Raw genomic sequence first — 23,933 nt, forward strand, 5'->3', positions numbered from 1 at the left:
AATTGAGGTATTAAGATACAGCTTTATTTGGACAGCTGGACTGTTGTGTTCTATAAGAAACAACTTAATCGTCAGTTCATTGAAAAGCCTTTCAACCATGCTGACCTGCTGGAAAGCAGCTCTGGGGAGAAGGACCTGGAGCCCTGTTGGACAACAGGTTGACCATAAGCCAACAATGTGTCCCTGTGCCAAGAAAGCAAATAGTATCTTGGGGCGCATTAAAAAGAGAATGACCAGCAGGTTGGGGGGGTGGGGTGTGTTTCCTCGCCCTCTACTCTGCCCTAGTGAGACTGCTTCTGGAGTACTGTGTCCAGTTCTGGGTTCGCCAGTTTAAGAAAGACAAGGAACTACTAGAGGGAGTCCAGTGGAGGAGGATGAGGATGAGGAGGGGACTGGAGCATCTCTCTTATGAGGAAGGGCTGAGAGACCTGGGTCTGTTTAGCCTGGAGAAGAGAAGGTTGACAGGAGATCTTATCAATGCTTATAAGTATCTAAAGGGCAGGTGTCAAGAGGATGGGGCCAGACTCTTTTCAGTGGTGCCCACTGATAGGACAAGGAGCAACAGGCATAAACTGGAACGCAGGAAGTTCCATCTAAATATGAGGAGAAAATTCCTTACTCTGAGGGTGGCAGTGCACTGTAACAGGCTGATCAGAGAGTTCATGGAGTCTCTTTCTCCAGAGATATTTAAAACCCACCTAGTGTGTTCCTGTGCAACCTGCTCCAGGTGAACCTGCTTTGGAAGGAGGTTGGACTACGATCTCCAGAGGTCCCTTCCAACCCCCGCCATTCTGTGATATTTGTCAAAATGAGGGTTGCGTCATGACTAATATTTAGGCAGGTCCAGACATTGGGTTAGTTAAGAAAAATACCTGGTTTTGCCTGAAGATGAAGTATTTGGTTTTAGCCAAGTTGCTCGTAAAGAATGTGCACTTTGTCGTTTCCCTCCACCTCTCCCTCCTGGAGAAATGGGCTTTTATCCTTCACAGATATTTCAGAGTTTAAAAAGATGTATTTATAAACTGTCCAACGTTTTTGTGGCTGCTAATGCCCGTGGTTTCCTTACCAAAGACGCTGCTTCAGAATGCCCCATCAACAAAGCTGCATGTTAGAGGATATAATAAATTAGACTACTAGACCGTAACCAAAACCCAAACCAACCAACCAAACTTCACTATTAGTTGTAAATTTTTGATTTGCTGAAAGGGAGGTGACAGACCTTGAATTGCTTTCAAAATTTAAATCACACAGTTCATTCTGGTTTATGTATGTAATCAAGTCAAGAGGTGAGCTGTGGTTTTTTGTTTATGCTTATCAGTTCTTATGTGTCTTTTCCATAGAAGCGACGAACTGAAAACAGCAAAAATATGAACACTGAAAAGCTCAGAGCACCAGTTATCTGTGTTCTGGGGCATGTAGACACAGGCAAGACCAAAATCTTAGATAAGGTAAGATGTGGAGTGTGAAGGTACTGCCTGTGCGTCTTACTTATGCATGTGGGTTTTTTTGGTTGGAAATAGAAAGAACCAAAGTGTACTCAGAGATTATTTCTGGTCTTGGTTTTGTTTTTAGCTCCGCCATACTCACGTTCAGGACAGTGAAGCTGGTGGTATCACTCAGCAGATTGGTGCAACTAATGTTCCCCTTGAAGCTATTAACGAGCAAACCAAGATGGTGAAAAACGTAAGTTACAGTACTTCAGAGGCTGAAATGTAAACTAGTTAGGGCCTTGAGAGCTTTCCTGACACCCCCATCTCTAATTTTTGGTTGTTTTTTTTTTTTTTTTTTTTTTTTTTTTTTTTTTTTTTTTTTTTTTTAATCCCTATCCCCCTCCCCACACACTTAGCCTCTCCTTTGAGGGGTAGGGGATGATGTCTTATTTTTCACTGCAGTTGATATGTCTGATTTCAGTTAATGCATGGCCACTTCTTCAGAAAAATACACAAATAATTGCTTGCTCTCTTCTGGACGGTACACCTGGACATAGACTGTTCAATTGCCAATATTTTGATTGTAAATTGAGACTTTTGAAACTTACTGCATATATTTGCTGTTAAAAAGTTACTTCTGTACTCTGTGCAGAAAGGGGGCCAATTTCTGTGGGATACAATTTGTGTTACAGATACAGTAGCTGTTCCGTATTGCTTGTTTTGGATACTATATCCCATTTGCTCATAGCCGCAGCTGGCTGAAAAACCTTGGCAGTGATGGTATTTTCCAAAATTTCACTCAATTTATTAAAAATGTAAAGTCAGTGGAGAGGAGGAGATGTTCAAGACAAGGGTTAGAAATCGCACTACTCTGAACTATTTTCTCCTCTATATAGGCTGCCTTGTGTTACAAATTGTAGCTGATCTTAAGGCCACTTGATACCTAGGGGAACATGCTGCATATTTTTTTTTTCCTCCTTTTATTGAAATGAACTTTGACTGATTTGGCTGATGGAGGGTCCTGGCCTTTCTTAAAATATGTATCTGGCTTTTTGAAGTGAAGGCTGTCAATAATGCTGCTAACTCTTAGGTTTTATTTTTTCTCCTTGTGTAATCTTTACAAGACGGCTAATATTTTGAAATGTTAGTTTGACAGAGAGAACATAAAAATTCCAGGCATGCTGATAATCGACACTCCAGGACATGAGTCTTTCAGGTAATGTTTTCCCACAATACAGTACTTCCCAGAAGTCATGGCTAAAGCATCTGACTGGATGTATTTTTAACAAAGTGCTAGGTCTTTGCCTAATCCTTTGTGTTTCTTCTCACTTTAGGTTTCTTTTTTTTTTTTAAAGTAGAGGAATAAGTGGATTCACTTAGTTTGCAGGTGCTTCTTAAATCTAGTTAATTACTGGCCTTTTATACCTGATTAATTTTCTGTCTTCATGCCAGCTGAGCCACAAATATCTGAAAAAGCATGTAAATAAATTTTTTCTCAATAGTTAGTGTAAAAGGGAAGACGGAAGCAGGAAGCTAGCTGGAGAAGAAAAGGGGAGGATTTCAGGTGACCTAAGTACTCTGCTGTGATAAATTAAGAGTTTCTGTCCTAGCCTTCAGTTCATAGTCTTCCAGTTAAGCTAACTGAGTTCGTAAGACTGGAAGTTACCAGTCAGCTGAATCTTAGCAGAGATCATATGCTGTCTGGGAACACCAGTGGCACGCAGGCAAGCCACTAGATGAGCTTTGAGGTTTAAAACGTGATACGCATAACTGTACTCGCTGAGATAGCGCTTGGGTGAAATCTCCACACGGAAGGATTAAGGCTTCGATGTGACATTCTTAAACATACACCCCTGCAAGCACTGAGATGCCAAGTGTTAGGGCACTTGGTAATGTCCTGATCAGTTCCTTGGCATTGTACCGCTTACAACTCTTCATCTTCTAGCCAGGTTTTGTTTGGGACCAAAGATGTTTGATAATCTTAGTGTTATGTAGGATTGTGTAACAAACAGTCTTGTTCAGATTTTGCACTCCTGTATTTCACTGTAACCATTTCATTCTCAGTCAGAACAAAAGAGCACGTATCTTAACATACAAAACCAAACAATAATAGGAAAACTCTTGGGAGAATAATAGTTTCTTCGTTTTGCTTATGCATACTCTAATATATTCCATTTAATGGAATTTACAGAGTGTCATTTGAATATTTTTTTAATATAGCTTATATTTTTGAGGGAAAATTAACTACTTGATCAGCTCCAGCTTTTTGTTGGTCCATGTAAGTTTGACATTGTATTTGGTGTTTTATTAAAGCTGCTACACGACTGTTTTTTTTTTTTTCCCCTCTTTTAATGCCACAGCAATCTAAGAAATAGAGGAAGCTCTCTTTGTGATATTGCTATACTTGTAGTTGACATCATGCATGGTTTGGAGCCACAGACAATTGAATCAATAAATCTGCTGAAATCAAAGAAATGCCCCTTTATAGTAGCTCTCAACAAGGTAAGATTGCTTTTTACTCTAACAGTGTGTTTTTTCTACTCTAATAGTGCATTCAGCATCTGACAATTTTCTGTTTTCCACAAAGTGGAATGGTTTGTGTCAAGTCTGATGCAGTGGTTCTTAGATCCTCTCTGTGGCATTTTTCATGTCCTTGATACTCCAGTGGCTTTACAGAGGCTTGGCAGAACAATATGTCTTGTGTCTCAGAGTCCTTACTGATAGGTTTCTTTACCTCATGTAACTTCTCTATGTGGTTCATACTTCTCGAAGTTGTACTTCAGTCGTGGGTTTTTGTCTGCACCTCTGTATATGCATTTGTGTTCATTGTCTGATAAATTGAAAGACAAGCTCTCTGTTGAAAAGTCTTTATTTTAGCTACTGGTACTTGTTGGTTTGACTTGAAGACAAGCTGGCTTTTAAGCTCATGGAGCAGTAATGTTGATCACGGGGGGGTGAAGGAAGTGGTGGGAAGTATTTCAGCATGCAATATTAGATGAGAAATCCAGCTATTTCCAGCCTTGTTTTTAGAATAATGTGCGTGAGAAATTACACTGGCTGTTTGTTATGACCTACATGAATTACAGCAAGTAAACTACTTGTGTCCAATGACTTTGGATGCTGTCTGACGTGCTGACAGAGAACTTGCAGAAGGGTGTTCATGTGTGGTGTAAAAATTGCAGTGTGCTTTAAAAACATGAAATGAGCATTAAGATTTAAGGTTGTTGGAACTGAGGTGGCCATTATCTCATTGCTGAAAACAGCTGCTTTTTTAAAAAAAACCTATTGGTTGGCAAGGTATTAAGGCCTACAGTGAGCCTGAGATTAAGAAGCCGAAAGCTCTTGGATTTCAGGGTGTAGTTGAATCATTTGACCAGGTTATAATCTTCTTCCTAAAGATGTAGTTCTGATTTGTACAGCAAATGTAATAGTTTTCTTGGACTAAGTCCATCCTGCTTTGAAAAGTTACTTAGGGAAGTATTTCTGAAGTACGTAGTTGTGTCTTTTGAACAACCACCACCACTCCCCACCCCCTCTGTGATGCCTTCTCTGTAGCAACATGGGAAAGGGTCAAAATTCACCAGCAAGATTTAAAAGGTGCTTGTGAAACTAACTGATAGAGTTGCTTTTCAGGAAAAAAAACCAAACCCACTTCATGGGGGTTTTTGTGTATTTGTGGATCTATGCATGGGTCTCTTTCTTTTGAATGTTTTCCCTTAAGCTCGATATAACTAACGTATATAAGCTTTTCCTATAGGAACCTAGATTATTAAAGCTTGAATTTTTAAAACCTGAAGTAGTATTGCTATCCTGACATAGTCTAACATTCGGGAAACATGTAAGCAGTGACAAATATAGCAGCTAAAGCAAATAAAGAGATTTAATTTGGAGCAAATAGATGGCTAGCTATGTTGACCGGTGAAGTATTTATCACTGATGTGGCATAAGCATAAAGATGCCCTTTAGAGAGCTGCGTAAGGTGACATATTATTACTCTGTTTTCAAGATTGATCGGTTATATGACTGGAAAAAAAGTCCAGACACAGATGTAGCTGTCACCTTAAAGAAGCAGAAAAAGAATACAAAAGACGAATTTGAAGAACGTGCAAAAGCTATCATAGTGGAATTTGCCAAACAGGTAGGCTGGAATGTTCAAGGTTCTTTGGTTAAAAAAAGTGACAGTGATTGTGAAGGTGGTGGGTGGGTGCTGGGGGTGTTTGGTTTGGGTTTTTTCTTTTCACAAAACAACTTGTAATGTCAAGAAAACTGTCGCATCTCTTCTGACACGTTGGTGTTTACCTCTCGTAGACCAAAGTTTGTTGTTGTTAAATTAACCCTCCAAGGGTGGAGCAGTTAAGTTTGGAGAAAAGGAGCAGCTATTTGCTGTGTGTGGTCAGTGGAGTCATGAATAGCAGATGAAGTTTTCTGTCCCTATTCTTTCTCTCATTGGGAATCACCTGAGAGGATCCCATCTGTCTCTTGTTCCCTTGGACGCTGGCAGGGCACGAATCACATCAGTTCTGGGAGCTTTTGCTGGTGACACACAATGCTGTGTAGAAGCTAGATGTGGTAATTAGCTTTGTAGAGTTATCCCATACCGCTTCCAAGTGTGCGTTGAGGGCTTGTTCCATTGCATACCGTCAGTGACAATGTTGGTTTTTTTAAACTGGGGTTTAAACAGTGCCATACAGGCTGGGGTTGAATGTTACTGTTAATACTGATGTGTATCTATGTTTTTCTCTATATAACTATTAATCCTGATTCCAGGGCTTGAACGCTGCCTTGTATTATGAGAATAAGGATCCTCGCACTTTTGTTTCTCTTGTACCTACCTCTGCTCACACAGGGGATGGCATGGGAAGTCTGATAGCTCTTCTCGTTGAGCTAACGCAAACTATGCTGACCAAGAGACTGGCTGAGTGTCAGGAGCTGAGAGCTCAAGTCATGGAGGTAATTCAGCAGCTGTTCTTTGAAATTCATCTGGGAATTCCTCCCTTCCCTGCCCCTTTCTTCCCAGTTAAAAAAAAAAGTGTGTTTGAAGTGCTTCAGTAGGAAGTAACTTTTTTTTTTTTTCCCCTTTCATTCAGGTTAAAGCACTGCCAGGCATGGGCACTACCATAGATGTTATTTTGATAAATGGGTGCTTGAAAGAAGGTGACACCATTATTGTTCCTGGGGTAGAAGGTCCTATAGTAACTCAGATTAGAGGTCTTTTACTGCCGCCTCCTATGAAGGAGCTACGAGTTAAGGTATGGAAACTGGTTAGTGTGTTGACATTGGGAAAAGATTTACAACAAAGAAAAAGGAAGTTCTCTAAAAAATCAGAATGTAGTGGAGGGCAGTTAAATCAGCAATATCTAAGGATAACTTGTAAGGGAAGACAGTGCACATCTGGTGTTTTCATGAATGTCCTCGTACGTACCTGTTAGTGTGTCTGTTGTAACAGTGTCAAAGAAAAGGACGAAGGAGTTGCCTTGCAGTGAGGGTTAAGATGTGATGCTTTAAGGGACTCAAGCATGTGGCTGCATGTGAGGGAGATAATCATCTTAAATGGAAATTGGAGTGCACTAATGCAGTGACTTCTGAGCTAAAGTAATATTATTAGTAAAAGTGGGGTTTTTAATAACAAAAATCATATACACTTAGATTTGAGAAAAGTGAAGAAATGAGTTTCTAGTAGTTGGTGAGTGGTGATAACCAGTACCTCTGCAGAATCTGCAGCCTTTATTCATTTTCAAGAGGAGTCGGAGGTTTCGCTGTTCCCGACTTAGTAGTCTGGGGAGAGACACTGAATTGGAGATCCTGCCTGTATTGCATTCCATGAAAGGAGGAGGGAGAGCCGCAGAAACAAACGGCTATAACTATATTAATATTAATACATACAGTTCAGATGATGAAAAGAACTGCTCTGATTTTTCCTGTTCAAAAGGGAAGGATTAAGTGTCTGCACAGATTTTGCTGAAGGCAAAGAAAACCATACAGATAACCTAGGAGAATGTAATAGGACAGGCCTTAAAAGTTTGGTTTAGAGGTGAAAAATTAGTATTGGGGTTCTAATGTAAGGCTGTAACAATTGCGTGTGCTTTATTTCATCGGAGAACTGGGTCTCTGCAGGCCAATTTAGTCCTTAGTGTTTAATCTAGCTCCTTCCTGCAAACTTAAATGTTCTTGTAAAGTAGTACTAATAATTTATAGAATCATAGAATACCAGGTTGGAAGGGACCTTAAGGATCATCTGGTCCAACCTTTGTCAAAAGCACGATCTATGTAAGATGGCCCAGCACTCTGCCCAGCCAAATCCTGAAGGAAACAAATGCTGAAACACAGCAGTTCTGTGACACGTACCACTCTCCTGGGGAGATCGGTCCAATGGCTGATTGAATTGCTGGGGCCTGGGTTGACTGTTGGCATTCTTTCTCTGTGCCATGGTGATCCTGTTGTGAGACCACTCTGGCCTCAGAGGTTGATGTTGAGGCAGAACCTGAGCAAGAGCTTCTTGTGCTGCTTTAAATAGGAAGACAAGAGCCACCCTTTCCACTTGTGTGTATGGCAGTCTCATCAGCTGTGGGGCAGGAGAGTTGCCTTGGAGAATCTAAGTCAGGCTTCCTCCTCTGGAGCACAGCTTTACGCAGTAACTTAATAATGGCTAGAGAGTGGCAAAAGGAAAACTGGTGTTTATGCTTAGGTTATGTTGTCTGCTTTGTTGGATGTGCTCTGTTACCGTGAGGAATGAATTGAAAGCATGGAGACTGAAACGTGCAAGTGCAAAGTAAATCACTGATGAAAGCTGGGAGCTGCCGGACTTCGTTCTTGCTGGCGGCAAGTTCTGCTCGGTGGTACTTTGTATTGCCATGTACTGTCTACATGAAACCTTTGCTAGTGCGTATTCTCCTTTGCAGAACCAGTATGAAAAGCACAAAGAGGTCGTTGCTGCTCAAGGTGTGAAGATTCTTGGGAAGGATTTGGAAAAAACATTGGCTGGTTTGCCATTGCTTGTAGCTTATAAAGAGGATGAAGTCCCAGTCCTCAAGGTGAGATGGCTAATGTTGAAATAAGACACTTAAACCGCGGGTAGCTGAGTTCTCTGCTGACAAAGCTCATTCAGGTGTTGATTGCTCAGAACGTCAGTAACTTGCTTTTTTTTGGTTGCATTTTAAAAACTGTTACAGTCCCATGCTGTAGCCTTGTGTCCATGTGAACAAAGCATTAAGTGTCGTTTTTAGTATCTTGACTCTTACCTTTTCCCTAGTATTTTGCTGGGGGTGTCTCTGCTGATAGAACAAGGTTTGGAAGCAAGTATCAGAGCATAATTTGACTGCATGTTAATTACTGATCTGGTATTTGTAGTAATTTATGCATATATTTTGATTGAATTCTATTAGGCAAATATCTGCTACTGGAGTTCTTCAAACTGTAGGAGCTGCAAAGCTGATTTAAGATGTCTGTAGTAAATTTCTTTTGTGACTTGCACTTTAAAAAGGCCAGAGGAGAGATGTAACTGTTTTAAAACCAAGACTGAGAAGAGATGCTCCTGTTCTCTGGACTCAGGAAGCTAGTTTAAAATGGAAGCTCACATTAAGCTAAGCTGATAGCTTAATCTTAACCATAGTTTTACTTTGGCCTCCTGTCTACTTACCTTTGCCTCTAAAAGGAGGTTAATCTTTCCCGTCTTCCAAATACAGACCTTGTTGCTGGGTACATATGACTGTGTGTGTAAAGCGTACTAGCAGTAGATGTGTGAGGGCTTAAAGTAAATGGCAACACCCGTTCATCTGTCAGAGGAGGAGACTCTGTTTGGGTTTAAAAGGCACAGGCTCTTAAGTGTGAGTTTTTAACATCTCAGAGCAGCAAAATGGCCTTGCTGCTCTTGCATCCCCCCAATTTGAGCATCTGCGTTGGGTTACATGATCACCTTGCAAACTCCTCAAGTCTGGTTCAGTTCAGGCTATTCTAATGCTGGTAACAAGCAGCAGAGTATCGCGGGGCTATGTACAACCTGCACTGCCAGTCTGTAAGCTGGTACCTATTGGTATGGTTGTCACATTTTCAGCAGCTCAGGAACAGAAAGAGGCATACATAGCGATAGGACTAAAACTTGCTTTTCTCCTCTCCTTTTTTTCCTAAAGGATGAACTAATACATGAACTGAAGCAAACACTGAATGCAATCAAATTAGAAGAGAAAGGTGTCTATGTCCAGGCTTCTACTTTAGGGTCTTTAGAAGCATTACTTGAATTTCTTAAGACATCAGAAGTGCCAGTAAGTATTTCTGTGCTCTGTCTGACGTTGTTTATACATCTTAGTTGGTAACTGTTTCCTTTTGACTTGGAAAGATTAGTGACTGGTTTATGTGGCTTTCTTTCAACAGTATTCTGGAATTAATATAGGTCCTGTCCATAAAAAAGATGTTATGAAGGCATCAGTTATGTTGGAGCATGACCCACAGTAAGTAACTTTGCTTTACGGTGTTGATAAATGCATGGTGGTGCTTCGGGGAGGCCCCCTCCGTGGCTCTGGCTCTGTGGTCTGCCTAGTAAACTGTGTGACTTGCTTTTACTTACAGATACGCAGTCATTCTAGCATTTGACGTGAGGATTGAACGTGATGCACAGGAAATGGCCGATAGTTTAGGAGTTCGAATTTTCAGTGCTGAAATAATTTATCACTTGTTTGATGCCTTCACAAAATACAGACAAGACTACAAAAAACAGAAACAAGAGGAGTTCAAGTAAGTAAGAGCAATCCTACTCTCGATGCTTCCCAAAGAACAGTGTCTCTTAATTGTTATAAATCAAGTTGTGTTTAACTTCTTGTTTCTGTATTATTGTTTGTAGTTCTGATGGGAAGGAAGGAAGGAAAGGAGGAAGAGAGGGTAGGACAGTGACTCCAGTCTAATTGTTTACACCTGGCATTAGGTGTAGTAGGGGGGGAGTTGTGGTTACCAGATTTAGCTAAAATTGCCATGTAATACCGAGTGTTCTTATTAACATTTGCCTTGTGTACTTGGCTTCAGTTCCTAGTTTGTGACAGACAGAGTTAAGAAATCAGAACTAAAGGGATTTGGATTCTATTGTTTTGTTCTTATGCAGTTCTGGTGTAGAGAGCTTAAGTGTGACTGCAGTAATGTGAATGTGAAATCATTTATGAATTTATAGAGACCCAAAATTAATTTTTGGAATCTGTGTCATTGACTGATCCTCAGTGATGTAAGGACAGACAGAACAAATGAGACTGCGTTTCACTTCATATTGACCACGCTCTGAGTTTGTAAACCTCAGCATTTAAACATTTGTTCACTTTACAAACAAAAATACTGGTTTGGGTTTTATTTTTTGGTGTCCCTGTGACGGGTTGAGGCAATATTTCTTCTATTCCTGTGCTCTTCTGAGACTGTATTTGTTCAGTAAAATTACTATTCCTTTGGTCTTGGTCTTAGTTGACTGCTCAAGCCAGTCAAAAGAAAATCCCTGCCAGCCATGTTTGATCATTGTTCCCTATAGTTCTTGAAGGTCGAGTTATTGACTAGAATTAGCAAGATTGGAGAAGAGTTCTTCTCCTGCTTGATTTCTCCCAAAGTGACAGGCTCTCCTAGAATAAATGCCCAAGAAGTGTGGGGGAAGGCAGAACTGTTAATGTTGTGTACACTGTTCTGGTATCTGTTTCAAAAATGCCTTCTCTTTGCCATCTTCCAGGCATATAGCAGTATTTCCTTGCAAGATGAAAATACTCCCTCAGTTCATTTTCAACTCTCGAGACCCAATCGTGATGGGTGTTGTTGTGGAGGCTGGCCAGGTGAAGCAGGGGACTCCCATGTGTGTACCTAGCAAAAATGTAAGTAAGCGCCTCTTCCCGGTGCACACTTGATCTGCCTAGTAGTTCCTGGGATGATGCACCAGGGAAACACTTGTGTATGTTTCCTAGTGTGCAGAGCGTTGGTAGTAGATGAGATTTCAGATTCCTGGTGATCAGCCATCTCACCGTTCTCTGCTGGAACAGAGTTGAGTCCTGTGGCAGGCCCAGCCTCCTGATTGCTGCAGGGCCCTGCCAGGAATCTTGGCTAGAGAGTACCTGCCAGTCAACCTTCTCCCCCCTCCCCTGCTGCAGCGTCTGTGGTGTCATATAAAGCAAGGAGCAACATCGTCATTCCTGGTAGCTAATAAGGGGGGGAAGTCAACTCCTGATACTTTAAAGGATAATAAACTGGTATCCCAGATGAACTACGGATGGTTTGATGTAGCTGCCCTTTTCAGCACGATGTGCTTACAGGGCAGTACGTTTGGCTTTGCCAGTTCTGAGGTGGCTGCTCCGGTAGTGCAGCCTGTACAAATAATGAGGAATTTGGAGAAGTGTGCGTGCATAGAGGCTTTGTGGATGTGTCTTACAGCTTCTTCATTGTATTACAGTTTGTTGATATTGGAATAGTTACAAGTATTGAAATAAACCATAAACCAGTGGAGGTTGCAAAAAAAGGCCAAGAAGTATGTGTGAAAATAGAACCTATTCCTGGCGAATCGCCTAAAATGTATGGACGACATTTTGAAGCAACAGATATCCTCGTCAGTAAGGTAAAAGCAATCTGCACTTTTGGAGAGAGCTTTTGACATCATGGTAGCTCATGTGAAGTGGGAGTGTAGTCCAGAGCCTGAAAAACATACACTGAACCTTCCATCAGAGCCCAACAGATACTTGAAATGGTTTGTGCATGGCTGTGGCGTTTCTCCATAGCCTTGTTCTGAGGTTTGTAGTAGTGCCCCTTGGAGTGACGTACTGCAGCTAAAAATACCTTGCAGCTTACGAGGGAGAAGCGGTGAATAAGCTATTTGCATCCTCTTGTATGCAGCTGGTGCTCAGAGCAGCTAAGCAGTGCCCCAGTGGCATCACCATGTGATTGCACAATTTCAAAACTGGGCAAAGGCAATAAATAGCAGTACAGTAGTTGCTCGGATTCTGGAACAGTGGGCTTAGCCGAGGAGAGGATCCCTCGCTCGGTGTTCTTGCTGTCAGAAGCAAAGCTGCAGCTCTCCATGCTCCCAACTACCATGTGGTAAGACGCCCATTGCCACATGTGCACACATGCTTGGAGCATGTACCCATGGAGCGTGAGCCATCACAGGGGCTTTTCAGATGGAGGTGAGGGGCTTGTGACAGGGACTGGGAGGTGGAGCTGTTGCTGTGGGGCCCTGGGGAATGTGGGAGATCCTTTCCAGTCACAGGTCCTTGTCTTGCAGCACAAGGCATGAGATGGTCTGTGCTTCTGGGGTCTCTGAAGACCTGGTAAGGCATGTGAAGAGAAAAGAAGGGAAACCAGAGGGGTGGGTCACGCAGCAGATGAGTGGCAAAACTGGAATTAGAATGAGCTCTCCTGCTGCGCAAACCGGTGCCCTTGCTTCAGATCAGTTGCTTCTGATGCACAAAAAGCTGCCTTTGTTAACAGGCACGTGTATGTTTCTGATGGGTTTGTCTTGTCTTGCAGATCAGTCGTCAGTCCATCGATGCTCTGAAGGACTGGTTCAGGGACGAAATGCAGAAGTCTGACTGGCAGCTCATAGTAGAGCTGAAGAAAGTGTTTGAAATTATCTAGATAACTTTTTACAGCAATGGGGAGGCAGGAATAAATGCGCTATTCCTGTTCTAAAGGTTACCAACAAAGTCAAATATTGAAGACAGTGTTGGATATATGTTTGGGAGGAAAATATGTGGATAAAATGTTTTCCATGAGAAACCAAGAAATTTACACTGGTTTGACAGTGGTCAATTTACATGTTCCCATAGTTCCAATGTGCCTGTTCACCTCTCCTACTGCCCTTCCTAATACTGGCTGCTGTTTTAAAGTTTGCCCTTCCTTCTCTTACACCTTCCTTCCACCCTTTTTCCCCTCCCTCTCTCCAAAATAAAATAAAATAAATTGAATTTTTATTACAGAACTAAAGCTCTTTCACTTTTATACTGATGAGATCAGTACTGCAGTATTTGATTAACCAAGCTTCTGCAGACTTTGTGATTCTTGGGACATTTTTGATGTAAGAAGTACTTCTTTATTTATGCATACCTCTTCCCTTGACTCTTTTCCAACATTCTTCTGCTTTGTGCCTATAGAAATTTTTTTAAATAGAAAATTAGGCAATTGGATATTTCTGTATTTGCTTTGTGTGAAACAATGATGTAAAGCATAGTTGGCCGCCTTTTTTCTGCTTGTACAGTTCATGAAAGTCGACCTGTAATCATTATAACGCAGAGCCACAAATAAAGGAGATGGACATAGTAGCCCATTCGTTTTACAGTTTGCTTCAATAAACATTCACTCCATGGACTGTGACAGATGTGAAAAGGCCAGGCAGAGGCTCGCCCCTCTGTGGCTGGCGGAGTAACGGAGGTGCCTTCTAGTGAAGGTGTTCCTTCCTTTGGTGTCACCAAGTGCCCTTGCGGAGCACAAGCACTGTGCATGGTGGCCTATGTCTTGTACAGTGTTCCTGAAGCACTGGATTTGCAGGCCAGGTGTTCAGCAAGTCGCAGTTCCCCGAGAGGCATTGCTGGGGGGAGTTTAGAGGTGGCATCTCTTCTCCAGCTGCTGCTCAGAGCTGTGGTAAGCACCTGTGAAAGAGTTGTCCTCAAGTGAGTGGTGACTTTGGATGCTGTATCAAAGCTGTTGAGTCATCTGACACTGCGGGACTGACCCAGCTCAAAAGGCATTTGGTTGATGTTTGTGATGGCCGGGAGTCAGCGTGTTCCTGCCCAACCTTCCCCCTGGGGTTTCCTGCCTAGGATGGCAGCCCGAGGAGCCCCTCAGCAAGCAGTCTCCTGGTAACTACGGAGCTAAACACACACTTTTTGAAAGCATAAGCTCAAACAAAATTGATAATGATGTTTCATGTAGCTGAGATTTTTTTAGCATTTAAAATATTTACAAGGATTTAACTTGCAATAAGCAGTTTGGTCAGATTTCTTCTGCCACTGGGATTACTTTTTTCATTGAAAAAATGTGAATTTTGTATCTGGGATTGTGCAGGCTCCATTACAAAGGAACATTTAACAACTTACCTTCGGCAATGGAATTTAACTTACCAGAATTTCTTTGGTTTGTTAGAATTTAAACTTGCTGCCATTGAAAAGGACCTTTCCAGTGAGGTTGCTGTGCAGTGCAAATTCACATCACTGGTGTCACTGGCTTAGAATAGAATGATCACAGTGAGGAGACTGCATTTAATTGTTACAATTTTCTTCTGCAAACTATGCAATCATGAAAACTACACTAATAAAAGAAATTCTTAACCCAGATGTCCAACATTGTGGTCTTGCCGCATTCTTGATTGTTTCCTCGCAGGTGGAGAGGTGTTCTTCCCACAGGTAAAATCTCTATTTTTGCAGGTTGCTGTTGTGGGACTTGTAAAAAACCTTCACTGAAAGACTTTCAGGAAGCAGATAACTGAGTACAATCTTTAAGGGCTTGAAGCAGGGTCACTAAGGTGGAATGAAAATATAATTACAAATAGCCTTACTCAGTTAATAATGCTTTGAATCCTTTTTTTTAAGGATGCTAGTTTCAAGTAGGTTTAGAGCAGCACTTGTAAAACCACAGCTCTGTACCTGAAACCTGACTGGCAGAATCCTTCTCTGAATGTCAGCAGATGCATTCCTCTGTGTGAGCAGTTAGCATGCCTGTTCTCTGAAAGGGGGAAGGAAAAGGCAGCTTCAAAAACAGCACCTAAAGGTGCTCTGAGAGACCCAAATTAGAAGCTAGTGGAAACCTAGACAGCTTGATTCAGATAAGGTCCCTCTTTCTACAGCTCTGTGTCTACAGATAGATGCAGCTGTATAGACCTATCTAATGAGCTAACCTGAGCTGCAAGAATCAATCTTACCGTGAACTGGTTCAGGTTGGAAGGTGCTTCTTGCAGTTGCCACGTCCAAACTCCTGCTGTGCTTGGGTAGGGGCAGCAAGAGAGGGTTGTGTGGGACTGTGTCTGGCTGGGTTTTGAGCATCTCCACTGATGGAGGGACCCACAACTCTTGGGGATAACCTGTTTTGGGGCAGGGGGCTGTGAGTGGTGTGTGTTTAAAAGGATTGTTTTGTACCAGTCAGTGCCTATTGTCTCACTTGTCACCACAGAGCAGCGTCTGTCCCTGACTTTGTTATCCCCAGCAGGCACATGGAATACTCGGTAAGATTTCCCCAGGCAGAACAGTTGCAGCTCTCTTGGCCTCTCCTTGTATTATGAGAGAAGCTCTACTCCCTTAACTTTTTGGCCCTGCATTGGAGCTCTCTGTGTCCTTTCTTGTGACCAGCCCTGCACTGGACCCAGCACTCCAGATGTGTCTCAGGGGATCAGTCTTCTCCATTCACCTGATCTGATGTTTGTACTTCAGCCTGAACTTCAATGAGGGTTTCACCAGCCCATTTCTTCAGCCTGTTGGTCTGTAGCACAGCCCTCCACCATATCAGCCAATATTGTGTCATCAGCAAACCTGACTGAGCTGCCCCATTATCTGGGTCATTAATGAAGATGTTTGACAGGGTAAGAGCTGTTACTGACTGTATGGGTATACCACTTGGGACTGGCCTCCACCAGGACTTAGTGCTACACTATGAAAAACCTTACTAAGGTCACGGGAAACAACATCTAATGCCCTTCTCTCATCCACTGCCTTGCTGCAAAAGGCTGCCATGTTGGCACCTCTCCCAGCGTGCATTACAAGGGAAGCCTAGCACACCACCTAAAGCTAAAAAATGGTGTCACTGCTCTAACCTGGCTGCAGAGCATTCCCTGCTCTAGCTGAAGTGTTAGCTGCAGCTAATCTGAGTGCAGCAGCTCCTGCCCTGTGCTAGTGTAGATGCTTCCAGTTAGGCTAGTGCTGCAAATCCTGCTGCATGCCACAGCTTTCAGTTTTACACTCAGGTGGGCACACACTCATCCAGGATTAGGTGGGGTACTTATGATCTGCAAACCTCCCCCCTCATTTCTTCAGAAAATGAGAAGGTTTTTCTTACCACCTTGTTTTTTCTTCAAGTGGTCTTCATGCTTTCCAAGGCACCTGAACAGCTTTGCTTCGATGTTTTGGGCCAAATATGACTATATGAGGCTGGTGTACTTGCCCAAAACACAAACCATGGAGATGCCAGCATACTGCTCCCTACCCTGGACTTAAAGAGTGAGGGCTATTGATATCACTTCTGCCACTCACCACAACCTCTTCTGTTACATTGCGTAACAACGGAAATGTGTGTCACACGTTTCTTGGGGAGAACTACGGTATGATGAGTGGAACGTGGCTCTACCCTGAGTAGCAGCAATGCAGAGGACTCATACAGGCTTGATGAAGGCTCCATGTTAGCTTCTCCTGAGCTCCTTTACAGTGCTGCTTTTGGGTAACTCTTCAAAGATCTCCACTAGTTTTTCTCCACGAGTACCCATCTCCAGAGGTGACATCATTACCCCTGAGCCCACCAAGCTCAGAAAGCACTTACACTTCAGCTAACACTGTGTGGACTTACTTCAGGACTGTCTGGGCCACACTGGTTTCTGTCTTTGAAGGATGAGACTGAAAATGAGCTAATATTCTTCCCTCGGCTTAAGATCTGTGATAAAGTCAGCGGAGGAGAAACAAAACGCAGCCAGATGAACGTACAGCAGCTCTCCTACATGTGCTGAGGCAGTTTTGCTGTGTAAAACCGTGAAATGAATCAAAGCTGCAGCTGTAATAAAAAGGGTTAGCTATATTCAAACTGAAGCATCACAAAATAGAATCCGTACAAAAATATACATACAGTTCTTTATTAAACAACTGTAAACACTTCACTGTAAAAATCCATAAAACTTTATAAACAAACATTTTGTAAATAGATTCTATACTACAATAAAAGAATTTTAACACAATTATTTACATGCAATACTGACAAATTTGGCACTTTCTGAAAAGAAATGTACAAAACACTTTGTTGTTTAAAAAGAAATCTGAAATTATAAAAACTCAGGGCATTACTATCATGCATTTTGCAAATACCTCACAAGCACTTATGGCACAGCTAGCAGAGAGCTCCAGGCTCTCATCAAGCTCTTTACTACAAGTTCAGGTAACTTTTAATGTGCTTCCGTAGGTTTGTTGTAAAACTACCTGAACATTGTCAAGAATGAAGTCAAATGCCATATTCCAAACTGATTCCACAGATGACTGCATTAACCTGAAGGGGAAAAGGAAGAAGAGGGAGAAAATTACCATTACAGAACCAGTTCTTTTTACAATAAGTTTTGGTCTTCATACTGGAAAGCAAGATCACAACGGTTCACTGTGAATGGTATTTTGATTCCACCTTGGTAAAGCCCTATCTCTTCAAATAAATACACCAGGTCTTACCTAATTCCACAGATTCCTCTGCCATTCAGTGGTGTGATTTCTGCTGTGAGTGGTGTCACACCAGCTTGTCACTGTTAGCACGTTGTGGTGTTTGCAAGGCTGTGATTAAAGCAGTGACATTCTACCAATTCACACTGAAGAACCAGAAATGGCAAGCTTCTGGATCCTGGTCTTTCATTCCTCATCCTAAGGCATACATGCTACTTTTTTTCCTTCCAACAAATGTCTAGGGTGATTAAGACATTTAAATAATAGCTTTTGGGGGGCACTATATTGTGTTTCTTGCTAAAAATGCAGCCACATCATGGAGGCCCACAGAGAGCTATGTGTTACCTCTGTCTTTCAGCTGCAACTAGAAGCAAATTAAGGAAACGTTCAAGGAAAACGAAGCAGCTGTGTACTCTCAAGATCACTATTTACAGGAGAGCAGAGGGTTCCTACACTTTCACTTTGGAAGACCTAACCAGTATCATATGGACCAACTGTATCATCCAGCTCCTGATTCCTTGCCTTACGCTTGTTACCCGACACACTGCCATCGGTGCAGATCTCACATACAGAGGCTGGGAATGGGACATAATGGGACTTCTTAAAAAAGTTTTAAAAATAATTTACTATACAGCATTTGACAAGACAACTAACTGCACTGCGCGTTTTGCATTTTCTGAGGCCAAAACACTCCCCATAAAACAGAAGCACAGTGAAGTTTTTGCACTGATGTTGTCTTCTGGGTGTTGATTAATTCTATGAAATAGTTCCCAGAAAAAAGCCACAGAAAGCTCAGTGCCACAGTTTTAAGTATCAGATAGATAGTAAGCAAGTCATAATGAGAACTCGAGCCTCCTGACTCATAGGAAGAGAAATAGGAGCACAATAACTTAGAAATAAAAATGGATTTAAGAGGCTGGAGGTGAGACAGGATCCGGATATAGCAGGAGAGTGAAATCATATGAAACACAGCAAAAATCTAAGAAAATGAACGAACCCAGGATGAAGAAAAGGGACAAGGCTGACAGAAACTATAACTTTTGAATAGAAACAAAAGACTTTGTAGCAAATACTATTAACTGCTACTCTTAATTTTTCATAAATTGTCTATTTTAACAGCCCAACCTCTTTCCTCCCCGAACCCCCAGTTTCTGAATGAAATTTAAGCTTATAATATTTACACTCATCAATGGAATATCTAATGGGCTTGTGGCCTCCAATGAAGTATCTACTGCATAAATTCTAACAAAAATTGTCCAAGTATCACAAATGCACTAGTAATTAAGCTACCTTTTCATGTACTTAACAACCAGATCTAACTTTTCCAAATCTTTTTCTTCTATTAGATCAGTACAATACTTCACAACCTGTAGAATGTCTTCTTCCATAGGATCTGTAATAAAAAAAAAGAGAGAAAAAAAAGGACTTTTCTCTAAGTATACTTAGAATATAATCGTAGAATAATTGGGAAGTAATAGAAAGAAATTCTGCAGTGTCAGTGTATCAGGGGCTGATCTGACTATTGCTGTATTCCCATACCTCCCTCCAGCATCAGAAGTTGTGTACATAAAAGGGCTGCAAGGTCCTGAATTATCTATCTATCTGCCTCGTAGACCTCTTATTCTCCTTCAGTAAGAACAAATGACAGCCAAGCTAATATTAAGCAAAGAGAAAAGAAATAGAGATTTAGAATGGAATGCTGTTTTGAAACTCTTAGGACAATAGTAATGTCCAAGGTACGAAGGATCTTGCAGGTTAGATCTCCCAAGATATGAAGGTGTTGCTAATTGTTTGACATAATGTTAAAACTCCAATCACAATTTAGCAATGGTGTTCCACTTTTACACTTTATTCTAGAATTGTTCCCAGCAGTTATATTGGAAAAAACCTGCATTCCTTTGTCACTGAAATGACATATTCATAAAAGAGGAACTCCCTTTCAATAGCTTTCATCCTAGTGGTTGGTTGTAACATGTTGAACAAAATAAGGAAACCTCCCACACAAGTAACATCAAGGCATAAGACAAGGGCCTGACAAGTCTGTTGACTAGACAGGAGCTGGCAAAAACACAGAGTAACAACTGAGCAGGAAGAATCAAGTTACTCCAAGATTGCACAGTAGTTAAGAATTCAAGATTACTGTGAAAAGAAGAGTGAAGGAAGAAGGAACAAAGTACAAAAAGCCTACTAAAAAAATAGTTTTCCTTGTGATGCACGCAAGATCACCACTAGCATGACATCCCATACCTGAAATAGTCGTAATCCATTCTTTCAACAATGACTTTACATCATTGAATTCAACAGCTCCGGCTAGGTTGGGTGCTTGTGGCCTATATGAACCGGGGTGTGGTTCAGTTTGCAGAGCTGATGGGCCTGAAGAATCCGAAGTTGATGGAACTGCTTCCAGCTGTCCCAACATAAAAGTAGATAATGCTCAGTCTGACAAATATGGTAACACTATACATATACACACAGATAAGCGTCTAGTACAGAATCCAGTAAAGAAGTTGCATCTGTAAACATGGACTAAGACTGTTTCTTCAGACATAGCTTTACCAAAAGCTGTTAGTGTTCAACTTACCTGAGCAGCTGTTCCTTCTTGTTTCAAAAAGCCATCTATTAGCTTCTGTGGGCTTCCAGATGTAGCAGGCATGGTTTTTGCAGGGCTGCCAACAAGCTTGTTTTTCAAAGGACTCTGAATCTTTTTTACAGGACTGGCTGGATTTTTTTTCCTGGTTTTTTTCTTATTTTTCATTGTTGCATGCTTCAGGTTTAGCAAAGGATTTTTTGACACTGAAAAACACAGGAATAGTTGGTGGGTGATATATGTAAAATTTAATACTTTTCCACTGAAAGGGGGACTCTTTAACTTCCATAAAAATCTATGGATCAGTTGGAAGAACATAACCGAGATAAAGCAACTTTAGGATTCACAAACCATTGCAGACATGGGGAATGTTTTAAGCATGTGAAAAGCACTGCTAGTCACTAGTGTACTCGGACAATACTCCGCTATTTGCAAGCCTTTTAATATCAAGCATTTCAGTGCTTGAATATGAGCAGCTGGTGAAATCTGAAGCCTACTGGACAAATTGCTTTGCCTTGGTCAGAGCGCTGACCCACTTAGATACCCACAAAGACTTCCCACCAGCAGTTATCATCAAAAACAGCAGTGAAAAGCCCCCCAAACTGCTTTTGTTACAAGCAAGACGATCACTCTCATGCCATCATAATAACATATCTGCATTAGTCCACTGACTATGAAATCAAGGTTTGATTATAATAATGCAGTATTTAACTGGCAATGAACCCAATGACATTTACAACCTATTTTATGAGAAAGCACGTTCACAGGGAATTAATCTTACTTCCTTCTAGTGATTATAAAAGGAGAACTGGGTGATAAAACCACCTGACTATCAGACATGTGGTAAGATGTATCGTTTCTCTAGTCGCCTGAAACCCCTACCAGTGCTATGGGTTTCAGGGAACCGTGAGAATGCTGCTTGAACATGGTTTAACTAACTTAGGTACTGAAGATGCAGTACTTCCAATCAAAAGACATATCAAGTTTAGGTTCCACTCTGCAAACATATGGACATGGGTAAGTTTAGTCCCACAGTCCCCATGAATTGAATTAATTACCCATTTAAGTAAAGCCAAGCATCTGTTTGCAAAATGAGACCACAGCTGGTTGTAATTGACAGTCTGTCAAAAATATATACAGAAATTCAATTTAACGTGACATCTTCACAGAAGCTTTAGTTATATTTTCCAGTGTATTATTTAGGGTTGCATGACTCTCTTTGACTAGTAAACAACTCCTATACAAAACTATTGTACAACTATATATACTCACCAAAAATGTTAGCAGGTTGCTGCTCTGATTGCTTTTGCCTTTGATCATATGCATCTTTCAGCTCTGCTTGCAACTCAGCAGGTAGTGCAGCAAAAACCTCAGGATCCACCTGAACAGTAACAAAAGATTCATTTGATTATTTTACCAGTGAGCAATACTGCTTGCAAATGAGATATAACTGAAACACTGTAAAAATGTGTTGTACATTTTCTTCATGTGCTTTAGCTTGTAAAAACCATAAAATTTTCCGTTTAGTATTACTCTGCATTTACTATTTTATAAAATTACTATTTATGTGCCTATAATACACTAACCATCTTTGTTCACCTACTTTATTCACCACTATCTCTAATCACCCGTTGATATACAGTACAGCTATATTAACAGCACAATTAAGCCTAACTTCAGAGAACACTCCCTTCCAATTTCCAAAATGAACTACTGTGACAACCAGACTTTTGTTCCTCCATTTCTTTTGACAGTTCTATTTCCTGGAAGCTGCTATACTCCTCAAACAAAATATCCTTGGATCCTACCCTTCTTTAAGGATAGGAAATGCAAGTCCAGATACCTCGTAATTTGAACTAGCACAAGAGTTCCATTTTTTTCCCCCACAGCTGTCCACCCCTTGTTCAACAGATAGAACTACAGTGCCTTCCAATGCTCCTAGGGGCTAGAATTCTAGACAGGAAATAATTTGTTGCCAATTGCTGAACACTCTTATATGGACAAAATAAAATTCCATGTATTATGGGTTACCTTTCCTCACTGTGTATTTAAAGTAGCAAATTAGTGACAGACTAGTCTTGTATTCTGAGTTTCCCAGTATTACTGGACAGCATTTTCAGCTCATAATCTGCAAAATCTAATTCAAAAAAGCAAACCTATCATTTAGAGGATTAAGTCTTCCCAATGGGATAGTGCCCTTCCTTTCAGTGGTAATATTTAGTGATGAGCACAAACAACAACAAATTATTCAAAACTACTATTACTATTCTCTAAGGGCACAACACAATTTCTATCATTATCTGAGAAACTGTATTTATTGCAGGTCAGTATGCATACATATTAAAAGTTACCTCATTTTCAATAGAGATTTGATTTTTTTTTAACCCAAAATATGTGTTATGTCAGGAAGGTCATCTGTGCTATTCATACATATGGTGTCTAAATTAGACAGGTAACAAACGTGAACATGTTCCCACAGGAAAAACTCATTGATTTAGCACAACATTTTTTCCATTTTTAGAAATGCGACAACACAAATTTTTCACCACACAAAACATGCACTAATTAAAGGAGGAAATGGGAACAACTCTGACCTCTATTACTGCATACATTGTGTAGAACAAAGCATTGTAGTGGAATGTATCAAATAAAGATCAGAGGCTTAAGTTATTTTTAAAATTTTATTTAATAAAACTATTTAAAAAAGGTCAGTGTTCTCTGTTAAGCATTCGAGAGTCAAGAATTTAGGAGGCCCTGAATTAACACTGTTTTTTCTGTACACCACTTAATAATTCATGAAGAAACAATGCAGTACAGGGAACTGGATCTGTTTTTGTTATTCCCCCATCATTGCCCTCTGTAAAAATTCAGTTAGAAGAGCATCAGCCAAGTTCATACGAATTCTACACTCATTATTTGGAGTTCTGGGTAATTTACTGTACAGTTAGAACATCCTAACATAGCTTTCACAAAGCCAGATCACATGCACATTATGGAGAATCTTGATTTTATAAATTCATGTATTACCTCGGCATACAGCTATCAGTCATTTTAATGTGCTGCTCCTTAGAAGGAATCTATACCATGTTAAGACAATGTAATGACTAGGTGCAAATTTGCTACCAGTAATTAACTCCACTACTGCAAATATCATTAGTTTTTAAGCATTTGTAATCCTTACTTCCTGCATTCCATGCTTTTACAAGATTCAGCTGGTACAGAGATACACAGCTCTTCCAAATTTTAAGATGACTTCAGCAGCTGATGGAAATTAATGCAACCTATCTGGATGCTTTTTATTCAACAAAGGACATTTTCCACATGTTTTCTAATGAATAAATCATTATCAGTCAATTAACTTGGCACCTGGTCATAAAAACACAGTTCAGACAAAAGGAATGAAGGGTTGAAAAACAAACCTAATTAAGCTACAAAAAGGTGGCAGGGCATCATTTACATTTGCAAATTGATGTAGCTAAAGTATTCAGTCTGGAGTGACTTGAAATATTTCTGTTTCTGAAACCTATTACTACTTAGTTCAGTGCATCTTTTGAAATAATCTTAAATCTTTGTGGGCAC

At 40.8% G+C, this 23,933-nt stretch overlaps 2 protein-coding genes across 4 annotated transcripts in view; one reads left to right on the forward strand and one right to left on the reverse strand.

Moving 5' to 3' along the window:
* The window catches only part of EIF5B (eukaryotic translation initiation factor 5B), a 34,359-nt gene extending 20,671 nt beyond the window's left edge, over positions 1–13,688 (forward strand). The window contains exons 11-24 of the mRNA XM_010138963.1: positions 1,341–1,448; positions 1,573–1,683; positions 2,579–2,646; positions 3,791–3,932; positions 5,437–5,568; positions 6,198–6,380; positions 6,518–6,679; positions 8,330–8,461; positions 9,557–9,688; positions 9,798–9,874; positions 9,993–10,157; positions 11,122–11,260; positions 11,833–11,994; positions 12,903–13,688. Coding sequence (XP_010137265.1) covers positions 1,341–1,448; positions 1,573–1,683; positions 2,579–2,646; positions 3,791–3,932; positions 5,437–5,568; positions 6,198–6,380; positions 6,518–6,679; positions 8,330–8,461; positions 9,557–9,688; positions 9,798–9,874; positions 9,993–10,157; positions 11,122–11,260; positions 11,833–11,994; positions 12,903–13,010 — 1,821 coding nt within the window. The 3' untranslated portion in view covers positions 13,011–13,688. The remainder of the gene's footprint in view (positions 1–1,340; positions 1,449–1,572; positions 1,684–2,578; positions 2,647–3,790; positions 3,933–5,436; positions 5,569–6,197; positions 6,381–6,517; positions 6,680–8,329; positions 8,462–9,556; positions 9,689–9,797; positions 9,875–9,992; positions 10,158–11,121; positions 11,261–11,832; positions 11,995–12,902) is intronic.
* Positions 13,262–23,933, reverse strand: part of REV1 (REV1, polymerase (DNA directed)) — a 48,950-nt gene continuing 38,278 nt past the window's right edge. For 2 of the 3 annotated variants that reach the window (XM_010138961.1, XM_010138960.1), the window contains exons 18-22: positions 21,627–21,735; positions 20,349–20,560; positions 20,015–20,174; positions 19,058–19,160; positions 17,184–17,606 (exon numbers count right to left, since the gene is read on the reverse strand). In XM_010138961.1, the coding sequence (XP_010137263.1) occupies positions 17,495–17,606; positions 19,058–19,160; positions 20,015–20,174; positions 20,349–20,560; positions 21,627–21,735 (696 nt within the window). In that variant the 3' untranslated portion in view covers positions 17,184–17,494. Of the gene's footprint in view, positions 13,272–17,183; positions 17,607–19,057; positions 19,161–20,014; positions 20,175–20,348; positions 20,561–21,626; positions 21,736–23,933 lie in introns of those variants that run through there. The other variant, XM_010138962.1, reaches the window with a different exon arrangement.

Source organism: Buceros rhinoceros, unplaced genomic scaffold (assembly GCF_000710305.1).
Source record: "Buceros rhinoceros silvestris isolate BGI_N320 unplaced genomic scaffold, ASM71030v1 scaffold17586, whole genome shotgun sequence".
NCBI classification, from domain to species: Eukaryota; Metazoa; Chordata; class Aves; order Bucerotiformes; family Bucerotidae; genus Buceros; species Buceros rhinoceros.